The sequence below is a fragment of the Asparagus officinalis genome, chromosome 5 (assembly GCF_001876935.1).
Source record: "Asparagus officinalis chromosome 5, Aspof.V1, whole genome shotgun sequence".
Lineage (NCBI taxonomy): Eukaryota > Viridiplantae > Streptophyta > Magnoliopsida > Asparagales > Asparagaceae > Asparagus > Asparagus officinalis.
The window spans coordinates 43,693,893-43,710,370 of record NC_033798.1 but is presented as its reverse complement, the minus strand read 5'-3'; the positions used below and the strand labels follow the sequence as shown (position 1 = coordinate 43,710,370).

The 16,478-nt window shown below is 38.2% G+C and overlaps 1 protein-coding gene across 1 annotated transcript in view; it reads left to right on the top strand.

The window, feature by feature from the left end:
- LOC109841769 (subtilisin-like protease SBT5.6) overlaps positions 314 to 16,478 on the top strand; it is a 19,182-nt gene continuing 3,017 nt past the window's right edge. The window contains 7 exon segments of the mRNA XM_020410709.1: positions 314 to 770; positions 876 to 970; positions 1,052 to 1,149; positions 1,244 to 1,417; positions 2,115 to 2,226; positions 14,926 to 15,019; positions 16,272 to 16,477. Of these exon segments, the coding sequence (XP_020266298.1) occupies positions 684 to 770; positions 876 to 970; positions 1,052 to 1,149; positions 1,244 to 1,417; positions 2,115 to 2,226; positions 14,926 to 15,019; positions 16,272 to 16,477 (866 nt within the window). The 5' untranslated portion in view covers positions 314 to 683.

Genomic DNA, 16,478 nt, shown 5'->3' with positions numbered 1-16,478 from the left:
CTACACATCCATTGCCCCATAGCTCGTAGTGTGGCCTCAAATGAGTTGAAAATGGTAATGTCACGACGTAACAGCCCCTTGCATTCCTCGACCTTAGACTCCGAATTGAGATGTTGTTTGCGTAAGTGAACAACCAAATACGCAGGGGTGAGCCCTCTACCCTCAGAACCCCCTGCCGTACATCCGTCAAGTCCCTTGAGAGGGCAGCGGACAAACACCTTCTGCGGCGCCAAAGGAGGGGGGCGAGGGAGGGACGAGACTGAGGGGAGAACCACTGAATCTTGGGGGGGAGGCATGGCAAATGGTCGGCGAGGCACCGAGCCCACACTCCCGCTGATGGCCAGGAAAAATATTTACAAAGTCCAAAATACAAGCAAATCCCCAACACCCATCTCACAAAACCCAACAAAGAACAGCAAAAAACCCCACTTCCATGCTAAAATCACCAAAAGAAGAAGAAATATCCATCCAGGGACTGGATCTCGTCAAAACCTGCCGGATCTCGCCGCTGGGTGCCGGATCTCGCCGATCTCGCTGCTGGATGCCGCTGGACGCCGCTGCCTGAACTCCCAAAGTATCCTGGCCAGGAAAAATATTTAAATATATTTTCACATTCGCTTCTCTATATAATAGAGAGAGCCAAAGGCCAAGGAGAGAAACAAACAAAATTACCACTGAACACAATGCTAAAGACACCCCATCATATCTTTCCTCACCTCTCCTTCTTCCTACTCTTCATCTTCACCAGAACTTGTAACAGTCATCAACAGGTTGGCTTACCATTATGTCCTTTTTTAAACAACAATTTTTTTTTTTTGTAAATAACAACACTCTCCAATGGCTTCATTGTAATTTATTTTATTTCATCTTATCAGATTTATATAGTGTACTTGGGGGGTCACAATGACACGAAAGCACTACATGAAATCCATGAGCATCACCATTCTCTTCTTCATTATGTTAAGAACAGGTTCAGATTTCTTTATTTGTTGTTCGTTTTTCTTTTTTATTCTTTTTAGGGCAAATGAAGAATTTTAATAAGTACATGTAGTGAGGAGGAGGCAAGAGAATCTCTATTGTACAGTTACAAACACATCATCAATGGTTTTGCTGCATTCCTATCCGAAGATGAGGCTACCAAAATATCAGGTTAAGAAAAAAAAATTAAAATTAAAATTAAAATTGTCTTTCTAGTCCTTTTAATTTTCTTTAAAAATATATTTAATGGTTTTTTCTAATTCAGAGATGGAAGAAGTAATTTCAGCTTTTCCAAGCCAAAAGATATACTCGTTACACACAACAAGGTCTTGGGAGTTCATAGAGACTGCAGAGGGACCGAGAAATACTTTGTGGGAGAATTTGATGCCAAAAAAAGCAAAATATGGGAAAGATGTAATTGTGGGAATGTTGGATTCTGGTAAAATGAATTCTCTTGCCTTGTTTATTTCTTTTGTTGGTAATTTGAATATGCTTCAAATCCTTTATAAAAATTCAACATCAAATAATTGTTGTAAATATTTCGAGGTTGACTTATTAATCTTATCCTAAATATATTCAATTGAGGCAAAATTGTTTAGTTAGGTATAAAGCTCTTAATTTTAACAAACAGTTCATCTTGATAAGGTTATCAAAACTCTCATATACAATGACTAATTAAATCTCTAGTTTTTAATGGAGTTGGCTAGCTCCATATGTGGGTGTCATTTTTATAAGGTTATCAAAACTCTCATATACAATGACTAATTAAATATTTCGAGATTTTTTTTTTAGAAAATTTGTCCCCTCACTAAACTTTTTTTCTCTCGTTTTTTATTTTTTATTTTTTTATGTCAACTCTTATAATTTGTTTGTTCTGAATTCGAAATACATGTCTATCCGTGTTAAAATATATGGTTTTTTCATCGAATTTTTTAGATGAAGGAGTTCGTGGGAAAAACAAGCACTTAGATTGCGGCATTTTGTAGTGTATCATTTTTTTTCTTTTTCTATTTTTTGACCTCTTAATTACTAACCTGACATTATTTTTGATATTATTATAGTGGTCAGTATTAGTCTAGCAAAAAAAAAAGGGGTAATTTCGAATGAAAAGTTTTGCATGGATATGGATTTCACAGGCATATGGCCAGAGTCAAAAAGCTTTGATGACAAAGGCATGGGGCCAATACCTAAACGCTGGAAAGGGATATGTGAAGAAGGAGATTCCTTCAACTCCTCTTCTTGCAATAAGTGAGTTAATTATATATAGTAAACTCCTATACTTTGTTATCTACTAACGTAATGATTTTTGATTGGTCAATTTCATTCCTTTCTGCATATAATTATAATGCTTAAAAATTAGCGTATATACGCCAACACATTACCTTTCTACACCGCTTTTTACATGTTAATGATGATCAAATATTAGCATGTACTAAGACGTTACCTTTCTCTGCCCCATTCTTCACTTCTATTTACATCTCTCTCTCTCTCTCTCTCTCTCTCTCTCTCTCTCTCTCTCTGGCCCCATTCTTCACTTCTATTTACATCTCTCTCTCTCTCTCTCTCTCTCTCTCTCTCTCTCTCTCTCTCTCTCTCTCTTTCTCTGCCCCATTCTTCACTTCTATTTACATCTCTCTCTCTCTCTCTCATATGTATAGTTTTTCTTGTATATAGATAGTCTTAACGAGGATATGAATGTGTCGGGGATGTATCATCTCTGTATCCGTTAACTAATCACGGATACATATTCAAACATTAAACTTTTGGAGAAAAAAAAATTTAAAAAAAGAGATCAAACAAAGCAATAGAAACATGAACACACATGTGACCGCATATATGACAAATAAACCAGTGATGGTCAATGAGTAAGCTATGAAAGCTTGTCCGGTCTCGTCTCGTCCGAAATGGATATATAGAGTTAGTGGTTTAGAAGCCATCGGGGGCGTCACGTTCAAATAGAAACATGAACGCACATAAGTCCGGCCCATGCCATAATGTTCCAATTTGGACTTAACACTACTGCCAAACAAGTGTGGGTTTTTTTGGCTACTTCTCGGAAAAGACCAGGAAAGGGTTTAGTGCACGGGATCTTGTGAACTCTTCTTTCTAGTCTCTCCCTCTCTCTTGGTATTTTCTTTCAAGTTGCTAGCCAAAGTGGGCCCCTCGGTCCACTTGACATCAGAGATAGGTCACATTTGGACAAGGATGCTAGCTGGGATTAGTGTGTAGAGCCTTATAGACACTCCTAATTAAGTGTTGGAAATATTAGCTGTTTAGACAATAATGAAAATCAGTTTAAGCAATTTAATAATTAACAGATAATCACTATTATAACACAGATATAAGAAATATATCAGATGAAAAAGAAACAGTTAGAAATACGGCCTGATGATCGAAGCGTGCGCGCAAAGCACTGTTCCAAGAAACTAATTTTGCTGTTTAGAATAGTATCATGATTAGCATTCTGCTTTTTATGTTAATGTTGTTACTATCACTAATGCTAAAGTTCTGTGGGAAACCCTAGAGAAAAAGTATGGTTTAGATGATATGGGAATTAAAAGATTTAAAGCTTCTGATTTTAACAAATTTAAAATGGTAGATTCTAAACCAATGAATGAGCAAATTCATGAATTCGAACATATAGTTCACCAATTAAAAGTGAATGGATCTATCCTAGATGAAACATTTCAGATAGCCTGTCTTATAGACAAACTTCCCGAGTCCTGGTCAGATTTTGCCAAAAACCTTAACCATACCCAAGGAGATCTTACCCTAGAGCAAGTATTGAATTCTATTAGAATTGAAGAGCAACATAGACTCAGGGAGAAAAATGTGACAAAATCTGAACCCAAAGAACCCAAAGTAAACAATGTTGAATCCAAACCCTTTCCCCAACACAAGAAACGTCCCTTCCACCAAAATCAAAATAAAACATTTAAGAAGAAACCCTATCATCAAAATAAGAACCATGTTCACTTTCAAAAGAAGGAAGGAGCTGAACGTCGAGCCTGCTTCGTTTGTGGAAGAACCAACCATCTTGCTAAGGACTGCTTTTTCAAGAAAACTGAACCACCCAAGCCTAGGAAGGGAGGACCTCCACCTAATAAGTCACAAGTAAACATGGTGACTTCCAGTCCAGCTGAGGCTGCTTTCAGGTCTGTTCTCTTCACTCCTGAAGTAAACATGACCTTTCAAGCAAATGATTGGTGGATTGACACTGGAGCTAATATTCACGTTTGCTCTAATCAATCTTTGTTTTCCACCTATCAGGTCTCAAGTAGAGGAACTGTGACAATGGGAAATAATAATGTGGCCCCTGTATCCGGAATAGGCCGGATCAACCTAAAGCTGACTTCTGATAAGACTTTGATCCTGCAGGATGTCCATCATGTACCAGACATTAGGAGAAACTTAATTAGTGGATCTTTGTTAGTGCAACAAGGCTATAAGCTTGTTTTTGAATCAAATAAAGTTGTAATAACTAAGGGTTTGAACTTCATTGGAAAAGGTTTCTTATGTGATGGTCTTTTTAAATTGAATGTTAAGAATTCTACTCTTGCATCTCCAATAGCTTTGAATATTGAACCTTCCATCACTTGGCATCAAAGATTAGGACATGTGAATTATAATTCAATTAAAAGATTGATGCATCTCAATATAATTCCAAAGCTTAATATAAAAGATGATGAAAAATGTGAAATATGTGTAGAAGCCAAACTTCCTAAGAAACCATTTAAAACTATTAATAGAGATTCTGAGATATTAGAACTCATCCATAGTGATGTTTGTGATTCAGGAAGAACAACTAGAGGGGGTAACAAATATTTTGTAACTTTTATAGACGATTGCTCTAAATATTGTTACCTCTACTTAATTAAGACCAAAGATGAAGTCATAAACAAATTTAAAATATATAAAGCAGAAGTTGAAAATCAATTGGATAAGAAAATTAAAATACTAAGAGAGAATCAGTTGGATAGGAAAATTAAAATACTAAGATCAGATAGAGGTGGTGAGTACACTTCTAATGAATTAAAACAATTCTGTGAAGAGAATGGAATTATTCATGAAATAACAGCTCCATATACACCTCAATCTAATGGAGTAGCTGAGAGAAAGAATAGAACACTAATGGACATGGTAAACTCAATGTTAATTAATTCTGGTGTGCCAGAAAATTTATGGGGAGAAGCTCTCATGACTGCATGTCATATACTAAATAGAATTCCATTCAAGAAATCTGATAAAACCCCTTACACAATTTGGAAGAATAGAAACCCTAATTTAGATCACCTAAAAGTGTGGGGGTGCTTAGCAAAAGTCAAAATACCTGAGAATAAAAGAAAGAAGATTGGCCCTAAAACTGTAGATGGAATTTTTATTGGCTATGCTTCTGATAGTAATGCAAATAGATTTTTAATAATCAACTCTGACATTAATGAGATAGCCAACAACACCATAATTGAAGCTAGGGATGCACATTACTTTGAAAATATTTTTCCTTACAAGACCAGAATAAACAACACAGGCCCTAGCTCTAATAATTCAGATCCTAGTTCTAATCAAGGTGAAACTAGTTCTAAACAAATTAGACCACTAGAAAGTCCAGAGGAGCCTAGGAGAAGTAAAAGAACTAGAATAGAAAAGGTCCATGAAGATTTCTATGCATTACTTGTAGAAGATTCTCCAGTTACATTTGAAGATGCAATGAAATCAGTAGATGCTCCATTTTGGAAGGAAGCTATAAATAATGAGATACAATCTATAGTTCAAAATCATACTTGGGAACTAACTGATCTTCCTTCAGGATGTAAAACCATAGGATGTAAATGGGTGTTTAAGAAGAAACTTAGACCTGATGGAACAATAGATAAATATAAAGCCAGATTAGTAGCTAAAGGATATACCCAAAAGTCTGGTATTGATTATTTTGATGTCTATTCTCCAGTAGCTAGGATTACTACCATTAGAGTCCTCATAGCTCTAGCATCCATTCACAAATTAATAATACATCAAATGGATGTTAAAACTGCATTTTTAAATGGAGACTTAGATGAAGAAATTTATATGGATCAACCTGAGGGATTTATAGCTTCTGGACAAGAAAAGAAAGTATGCAAGCTTATTAGATCACTATATGGTCTCAAACAAGCCCCAAAACAATGGCATATGAAATTTGATGAAATTATACTATCTTATGGATTTGTAATTAATCAAACAGATGAGTGTGTATATCATAAAATAGATAAAAACAACAAAATTGTGATATTATGCCTATATGTTGATGACATTCTTATTTTTGGTTCTGACATACAAATCATAAATGATATCAAACACTTTTTATCACAAAATTTTGACATGAAAGATTTAGGTCAAGCTGACCTAATTCTTAATACTAAAATCATGAAAAATGAGAATGGATATGTGCTATCACAATCACACTACATAGAGAAAATCCTTAAGAATTTTTATGATCCAAACTGTCAACCTGTTTCCACTCCATATGATCCTAATGTACATCTAAAGAAAAATACAGGTCATCCTCAATTACAAAGAGAATATGCACAAATAATTGGATCACTAGGATTCCTAACAAACTACACCAGACCTGACATTGCTTATGCAGTAAATAGACTTAGTAGATATACATCAAATCCTGATAAGAGTCACTGGGATGCTCTAGAAAGAGTTTTGAGATACCTAAAAGGAACTATGAATTATGGTTTACACTATAAAGGTTATCCATCTGTACTAGAAGGTTATTCAGATGCAAATTGGATTAGTGACTCAGTAGATGTAAAATCCACCACAGGATTTGTGTTCCTTTTAGGAGGAGGAGCTGTGTCCTGGAAATCTACTAAACAAACTGTAATGGCTAGAAGTACAATGGAATCAGAAATGATAGCTCTTGATACTACTAGTATAGAAGCTGAATGGTTGAAAGATTTACTAACTGAAATTCCACTAATGCAAAAACCATTACCAGCCATTTCTATTCATTGTGATTGCAGGTCAGCGATTGACAAATGCCATCAAGAGAATGCAAATGTGAAGATGAATCGACACTTGAAAGTGCGACATAAATCCTTGAGATATAAGATGAAAAACCATATAATAGCCTTAGATTTTGTAAGATCAGAGAAAAATCTTGCAGATCACTTAACTAAAGGCTTATCTAGGGCAGTGGTCCTAGAATCATCGAGGGGGATGGGGTTAAGCCCATAAGAAAAATCACTGCAGTGGCAACCCAACCTCGCAGAGGTTCAATGGGTAGAAACAAACTGAATGAGTGATTAATTGTGAGGAGCACTGAATTTATTTGCTCCCATCCCTAGGATGATCAGTGCTCATAAAAAGCAAGTGAAAGGTTGAGTCTAACTCTTAATGAATCCAAGACCCATGAGGCAGGATGCTTACTTGCTCGCATCCTTATTAGGATTCACCTATATGTGTGTAGTTGTGAGGCCGCGACTATGGGATCAGGGCTGCTCCCTAGTAACACACATGAAAGATACCTGCGCAAGGCCGATAATAGCGCAACCCGTTTAGAATTCTTCAAAACTGTACTATGTGTGCTTTCTGTAGAAATCCGATAAATGAGACTGGTTCAAGGCGAAGTCCACCAAGCTCTCACGGATCTATACAACTGTCACTAAGTGAAGGTTCAAACCGAAAGGTACCTCCACCTATTACATAGTATAAGGGAACCAGCAATCGTATTTATTTCTTTTATTGTTATTTCTGAACTATTTTAAGTTTTAAGTTATGTGGGGGATTGTTGGAATTATATAATAAAAGATAACTTAAAACTTGACTTTGTAGAGGAAAAGAGGGAAAGTTTAGTCCCACATAGGAAATGGGATAGAAAAAAGGGGTCCTTATAAGCCTTCCCTTTCTCTCCTATGCCTAGAAGAAAACAAAGGTTATGCTCCACACCACACACGCGCGCGCCGGCCGGGCCGGGCTCGGGCTCGGGTTCGGGTCGGGTCGGGTGGCGCGCGCACACGACCTGCGGACACGAATGCAGCTCCGGATTAATGGGCCCTTAATCTGCTACATTTTTATTTTTAAATAATTAAAATATAATTTTTATTTTTGAACAATTAACATGTGATAAATATTTTGTAACCGAAATATTTTGTAACGGAAAATATTTATTAGTGTGATTAAAAACGTGATAAACATTTTGCGAATTAATTATGTAACGGAAATGTTTTGATAACGGCTAAGTTTTATTAACGTGATTAAAACCGTGTTAATTACGGGGTTTGTACCTCCACCTATTACATAGTATAAGAGAACCAGCAATCTTATTTATTTTTAAGTTCTTCTTTTATTGTTATTTCTGAATTATTTTAAGTTTTATGTTATGTGGGGGATTGTTGGAGTTATATAATAAAGATAACTAAAAACTTGGGTTTGTAGAGGAAAAGAGGAAAAGTTTAGTCCCACATAGGAAATGGGATAGAAAAAAAGGGTCTTTATAAGCCTTCCCTTTCTCTCCTATGCCTAGAAGAAAACAAAGGTTATGCTCCACACCACACACGCGCGCGCCGGCTGGGCTGGGCTCGGGCTCGGGTTCGGGTCGGGTGGCGTGCGCACACGACCTGCGGACACGAATGCAGCTCCGGACTGAGGGGCCCTTAATCTGCTACATTTTTATTTTTGAATAATTAAAATATAATTTTTATTTTTGAACAATTAACATGTGATAAATATTTTGTAACAGAAATATTTTGTAACGGTAAAAATTTATTAGTGTGATTAAAAACGTGAAAAATATTTTGTGAATTTATTATGTAACGGAAGCGTTTTTTAATTTTATAACGGCTAAGCTTTATTAACGTGATTAAAACGTATTAACTACGAGTTTATGTAACGGCTGTTTAACCCTATAAAAGGACCAAAACCCGAATAGTTTTATACAGTGAAATCAACAGATCTCTTCTCTCCTTCTCTTTTTAAAATAGTTTTCTGTTTACGCTGGTTCCCTGAAAGTCTAGAAGAATTCGCAAAACCTTCTTGAAGCTCGTGCCGACGAGAAGGAGGTCGTCTGACCGAGGGTCGTCGTATCTCCGAGATCTATTGCCGCGTAGCCCTGTACGAGAGGGGGCAATTAGTTTCTTGGGACAGTGCTTTGCACGCTTATATCATCAGGCCGTATTTCTAACTATTTCTTTTTCATCTGATATATTTCTTATATCTGTGTTATAATAGTGATTATCTGTTAATTATTAAATTGCTTAAACTGATTTTCATTATTGTCTAAACAGCTAATATTTCCAACATTAAGTAGATCAAGTATGGTTCTTATTATATCTCTATTGGCTTGTTTATCACGGATGCCGATAAAGAAAACTCCGATCGGTTGATGCAGTCTCTAGTCATTTACCCCCTTTGGGCAAAGAGTTATGAAAGAGGGATTAAGGAGAATGATTAACGTCATTGGCACATTTGATAACCCAACAGAATAAATTATTAACCGTTAAATATTTTTTATTTTAGCCCTTATAATCATTTTTAGTGTCTAGAATGAGAATTTTGAATATTTTCTTTATAAATAGAGAGATTAACTTTTAATCCTTCTGAATAGGAGTATTAGTAAACCCTTCATTTTGAAGGGTTAACTCATTTTAATTCCTCTAGAGGGGTTAGCTTTACCGTTATGCATGTTCTAGAGGGGTTAGTTTACGAACTTAGAACTCTCCCAAATTAAGACAAAGAACTTACTTTTATTTCTTCAATTTTTTTCTTGATGAAAACAAGGATTACAATAGCCCTTTATATAGGCTTAAAAAACATAATGTATAGGCATACCAATAGTCACAAATTAAACTCCTATTTTAATATCATAAAGATAAAACATCATAAAGGAGTGAGTAATTTTTATTCTTCCATAACATATGTCTCTTCCCCTTCTAAACTTATGACCCTTGCACTTCTAAAACTCATGCTATTAACCTTATTTATTCTAACATTTTTAATTTGACATTCCAACACGCCCCTTCAAATCAAAATATCTTTATGCCAAGCATGTCTCTTAGCCTCATGAAAGTTTCATCTGATAATGGCTTGGTGAATATGTCTGCTACTTGTTCAGTTGTGTGATAATGCTTCAGTTCAACGGTTTTCTGCTTTACATGGTCTCTGAGAAAATAAAACCGTGTATCTATGTGTTTGCTCCTCCCATGATGTACTGGGTTCTTTGCAAGCTGGTATCTATGTGTTTGCTCCTCCCATGATGTACTGGGTTCTTTGCAAGCTGGATGGCTGATTTGTTGTCCTTAAAAATTATGGTTGAGTCTTCTTGTGGATGATCCAATTCCTTTAATATGTTTCACAACCAAATTGCTTCACATACTATAGATGCAGTCGCCACATACTCTGCTTCACATGAAGATAAGGCCACAACTCCTTGCTTCTTTGAGGTCCATGAAAATGCAGTTGACCTAAGATAGAAGACATAGCCTGTGGTATTTTTCCTCTCATCTTGGTCACCTCCCCAGTCACTATCTGAGTAACCAACTTGTTGTGCATTTTCATCATATGCATAGAAGAGACCCAGGCTGAGTGTGCCTTTGATATACCTTAGTATCTTCTTCGCAGCTAGCCAGTGAGACTCCTTCGGTGTCTCCATGTAGCGACTCACAAGTCTGACTCCATAAGTAATATCGTGCCTTGTGATCGTCAAGTATCTCAGGCTGCCAACTAGACTTTTGAAAAGAGTTGAATCCACGAAACGTCCATATCTTTCTCTTGAGAGCTTCATTCTGATGGCTACTGGGGTGTTCATAAGGTTGCATTCATTCATCTTGAACTTCTCTAAGATCTCCTTCATGTAATTCTTCTGGGATATAAAAATCCCCTCGATCTTGCTGCTGCTTCACTTCAATGCCAAGAAAGTAGGACATCAATCCATTGTCTGTCATCTCAAATTCATTGAACATTGCCGCCTTGAATTCAACAAGCATCTCGGTACTGCTTCCTGTGTACAATAAATCATCAACATAAAGACAAATTATTAGAAATTCGCCTTTATGGTTCCTCTTCATGTAGATGACATGTTCATATGGACATTTAATGAAGCCGTTTTGATGAAGATAGCCATCAATTCGGGCGTTCCATGCCCGTGGTGCCTGCTTTAAGCCATACAAGGCTTTCTTCAAATGATACACTTTGTTTTCTTGCCCTTTCACAAGAAAGCATTCTGGTTGTTGCACGTACACCTCTTCCTCAAGAATGCTATTGAGGAAAGCTGACTTGACATCTAAATGATATATATTCCACCTGTGATGAGCTGCAAGTGAAATTAATAGTCTCACCGTATCCAGTCGAGCAACCAGAGTAAGGACTTCTTCATAGTCGATGCCGTACTTTTGTTTATAACCTTTCGCTACAAGCCTCGCCTTGTACCGATCAACTTCATCATTTACTGTGCGCTTGATCTTGTACACCCACTTGACCCCTATTGCCTTGTGATTTTGTAGAAGTGTTGTCATCTCCCAAGTGTCATTCTTTTGAATGGCGTGGATCTCCTCCTCCATTGTTGTTCGCCAACAATCTTCTTTTACGGTTTCTTGGATGGTATGAGGTTCATGATCAGCATATAAGCAGAAGAAATTTGACTCTCCGTCTTCTTCTATCTGCTCATAGATCTCCCTGAGGCTTCTCATTTTGATGGGACCTCGTTGCAGGGTAGATCCATTGCTACTACCTTACCCAGAAGATGGATAACCTCTTGTAGGAGAGGGTGTAGAATGTGGAGGAGATGGTGGCGTAGAAGGTGATGGTTCCTCATGTAGAGACTCGTCATGTTCATTCACAACGGGTTGATCTTTGGTAGTATCTTCATTGCTCCAGTTCCATACTTCTTCTTCATTGAAGACAACGCCTCTACTAACAACTAATTTCTTGGTTAGTGGATTGTAGAGCTTGTATGCCTTCAACTCCTCGCTATATCCAATGAAAATACATTTTTCACCACGATTATCAAGCTTCTTCCTTTTGACTTCAGGTACTTGAGCATATGGAACACACCTAAAAATTTGTAGGTATGCCACACTAGGCATGTAACCGCTCCATGCCTCTTGAGGTGTCTTGTTCTTCACTATCTTTGAGAGGGTATCGGTTGAGCAAATAAGCTGAGCATGCCACGGCTTCTACACAGAACTGCTTTGGCAATCCCTTTTCTTTGAGCATGGTTCTTGTCATGTCGAGGATGGTCTGGTTCTTTCTTTCTGCAATGCCATTTTGCTGTGGTGTGTAGGAAGTAGTAAACTGTCTCTTTATACCTTGCTCCCTGTAATATTCTTGAAACAGATTTGAGGTGTACTCACCACCTCGGTCAGATCGAAGAATTTTTAGCTTGTGTCTGCTCTCTGCTTCAACTAAAATTTTAAAATGCTTGAATGTAGTAAAGGCATCAGATTTTTCTTTAAGAGTGTACACCCACAACTTTCTACTGAAGTCGTCAATGAAGGTTATAAAATATCAATTACCTCCCAAAGAGACGGGATCGATCAGTCCGCAGATGTCGGTATGAATAAGTTGTAATGGTGCCTTTGCTCTTCATGATTCTCCACTGGGAAAAGGAAGTCGTGGTTTCTTGCTAATTACACAACCTTCACAAATATGATTCGGTGGATCGATTGTTGGTAGACCTCGTACCATGCTAGATGTAGACAGTAACTTTAGGCCGCTGAAGTTTAGATGGCCGAAGCGAAGATGCCACCTCCATGACTCATTCTCCATGAGTCCTTGAAAATACTTGTCGACCTTCGTGTTTAGATGCAAGGGAAACATACGATTCCATATCATCTTAACACATGCTATGAGGCCTCCATTTGCATTTTTCAACCAAAGATGGTTGTTCTCCATATATACTTTGTATCCCTTTCCGAGTAATTGACCAATGCTAAGAATATTACTTTTCATGTTAGGAATATAGTAAACATCAGAAATATACTCGGGCTTACCATCCTTTTGGTAGATTTTAATCTTCCCTTTGCCTTCAACCGTGAGTTTTGAAGAATCTCTAAGGCTCACACTTCCACGAACTCCTTCTGCGAGTTCCATAAAAAGTTCTTTCTTCCCGCACATGTGGTTGCTAGCACCTGAGACAAGGTACCAAGCATCATTCTCAACACTTGAATCATCATTAGCAAGAAGAAGCGTAGAGTTATTACCCACATCATTTATTGCTTCGGCAAGATTGGTTTGGTCTTTAGTTTTGTGCCAACAATCTAAAGCATAGTGCCCAAACTTGTGACAGTTATAGTACTGAACATACTTGTTAATTCCACGCCTAGGTGTGGATCTTCCATGATTGCTTCGTCCTCGTCCTCTAAAGCTTTAGGTCTCCACTTGATTTTGAGTGGTTTGCTGTTGGGAACCACGTCCCCTGCCTCTACTACGACCACGACCATGACCTCTACCTTGTGAGCCTTGATTACTTAGAGTCAATGTTGACTCTAGTACTTGTTCCAAAACTATGGAACTAGCCTTCTTTTGCATTCGTTGTTCTTGAACTTGGAGAGATCCCAAGAGCTCCTCTATTGAGATCTCCTCCAAAATTTTTGACTCCTCAATTGCCGCCACCACGTGCTCGAATTTTGGTGTGAGGGATCGGAGCAACTTCTCCATCACTTGGATGTCCTCCATCTTCTCTCCATTTCTCCTCATTTTATTCACAATTAGAAGTAATCGTGAATAATAATCAGAGATTTTTTCTTCATCTTTTATTTGAGCGGCTTTAAGATCACCCCTCAAAGTTTGAAGGCGAATTCGCTTCACCCGCTCGACACCTTTGTAGATGGTAGCAAGGATTTTCCATGCTTCCTTGCTCGTTGTTGCTTCGGCAACTCTCTCAAATGTCGACTCGTCCAACCCTTGATAGAGTAGAAAACGAGCATTGCTATCCTTCTTTCTTTGCTCTCTGAGAGCCTTCTTCTCTTCGGCGGTGTAGGTAGCTTCTACTTCTGGTGTAGGTTCCGTGAACCCATCAATGACCAGCTCCCACAACTCTTGAGAATCAAATAAGACTCTCATTTGGATTGACCAACTCTCATAGATATCTTTCGATAATTTGGACACTTGAGAATTGACAAGATTATTTGTGGTAGCCATCAGAAGAAGAGAGAATGAGAAAAATGGATCAAGTGGCTCTGATATCACTGTTGACTCTTAAGTTTACGAACTTAGAACTCTCCCAAATGAAGACAAAAGAACTTTCTTTAATTTCTTCAATTTTTTTCTTGATGAAAACAAGGATTACAATAGCCATTTATATAGGCTTCAAAAACATAACGTATAGGCATACCAATAGTCACAAATTAAACTTCTATTTTAATGTTATAAAGATAAAACATCACAAAGGAGTGAGTAACTCTTATTCTTCCATAACCTATGTCTCTTCCCCTTCTAAACTTATGATCCTTGCACTTCTAAAACTCATTCTATTAACCTCATTTATTCTAACATTTTTAAATTGATATTCCAACAGAAAGGAGCAAGCATAAGCCTCCCTCCCTCCCTCTAATTTCAGACTTTACCGAGCCCTTGCCGGGAATCCCTGTCCTCTCTCTAATTTAAATTAGTTAATGGTTAAATTTAAGAAAATTTAATTAGAGCTATAAATTTAATCATTTTAGTGTTAGTTTAGAAAGGACAACTTGGTCTTTTCATCACTTCATCTAACACCATTTTTAGGGTTTAAGTTAAAACGTTAAATGTTGTGTGCGTATTTTGTGGACTTCTTAAACTTATTTGAGGTTAAGTGGTATTTTCAAAGCTTTTAGGAGTTCGGTGAAAAATGCCCGAAGCTTACTTAGGAGTTTAATGAAAATTGCTCTATAACTAATGAAACTTTTAGATAGAGTTTAAGCTTAACTAGATTTGTACAATAATTATAAGCTGGATCTTGACTACTACTAATTGCTTTCCACGTAGCAAGCTGATCGGAGCCCGGTACTACCTCAAGGCCTACGAGGCAATCCACGGCCCCGTGCAAGCCGCGACCTGCCTCCTACGGCGCTCGCGCTGCGTGACGGCGACCGCCACTGGCACGCGCACGACTTGCTCCACGCATCCTCCGCACTTTCCCCGTGTCTCCTCCTTGCGCCTTTCGGCGGCGGGGCGGCACTGGCCTTCTGTGGCGGGGCCCGGCCCCTTGCCGCCTTAGCCATTCTACAAGGTCCATTGCAATCTCTCCCTATCTGTCTCCGGCTTTGTAAATGTTAGTTTCGGGTAAGTTTCACAAAGCCCACAATAAATTTAGGCATTTTTTTCATTTAACGACAATAAAATTTGAAATTTTCACTCAACACACCAATAAGTTTATGAAATCTAGAAAGATCAGGAGGTTGCTGAGGAGGTGGAAGCAGCGGCCGGCGAGAGCGGTGGAGGTGTTGGGCGGCGGAAAGAAATAAGTCCGCGAGGTGGAAACCGATGGGGCTTCTTGACGCCGCCGGATGGCGGGGAAGACTTGCGGGCGGCCTATGGTGCGAGCTGCTTGCGGGGCGGCACAAGCTAGGGTTAGGGTTAGGTTTTTTTCCAGGTTTTGAGATTCTAGGGTTTTGTCTGGGAAGGGGAGGAAATGAGTAAGCAGACGGGAGGTTATATGGAGAGGGAAAGAACGAGGGTTTTATTGCTTTTATTTTTTTAAACGAGAGGCTAGTATCCTAGACGGAAATTTCGTTTAGGATACATCCTAGACGGAAATTCCGTCTAGAATGATAGCCCTATTAAAAAAATTTAAAACACTAAAACTGCCTACTTTGCTATTGTAGATGGAATATTCCGTCTACGATGTTGCATTCTAAAACTGAATAATCTAAATAGAAATTTTCCTTCTAGTTTAACGCAAACTAGACGGAAAAAATTTCGTTCAGAATGTGAGATTTTCTACTAGTGCCAAGATGACATTTTAAAAAATAGCGTGAAGTTAGGGTTTTAAGGGACAAAATCACAAAATTCAAAATTTGGTGTCATTGAGAGATCCGACGTGGGAGCAAACACGAGGAATAAAGAAAAGTAGAAAGAAGGGAAAAGTGACTTTAGAGTGAAAAATGGAAAAAGAATATGAAGATTCGCCCGCCCCCCCCCCCCCCGACCTTAAACAGTAGGTGTGCTTTGGTCTTTTAAAATTGCTGGGGTGAACTGTGAAGTAAAATTTTCAAGCTGTTTAGTGCCTAGGTGAAAATTAACCAAGCTATGTTCGGGTTTTGTGAAACTTTCCCATTATTTTTCTTTACTATCAATAAGCTAAACCTCAAACCACTTTTTGCGAAATAAAGGTCTGCTGGCCCATCCCTGGTCCAAACCCAAACCTCGAGAACACATGCCTCTCGGTGGACATGCTTGCGGCGTTTGACGACGCAGTGGCTGATGGGGTCGACATTATCAGCATGTCGATCGGGGCAAACGGGGATCCTCCGATGTTCTCAGAAGACTTGATGGCAATCGGGGCGCTGCATGCGGAGGAGAGAGGGGTGGTGGTGGTT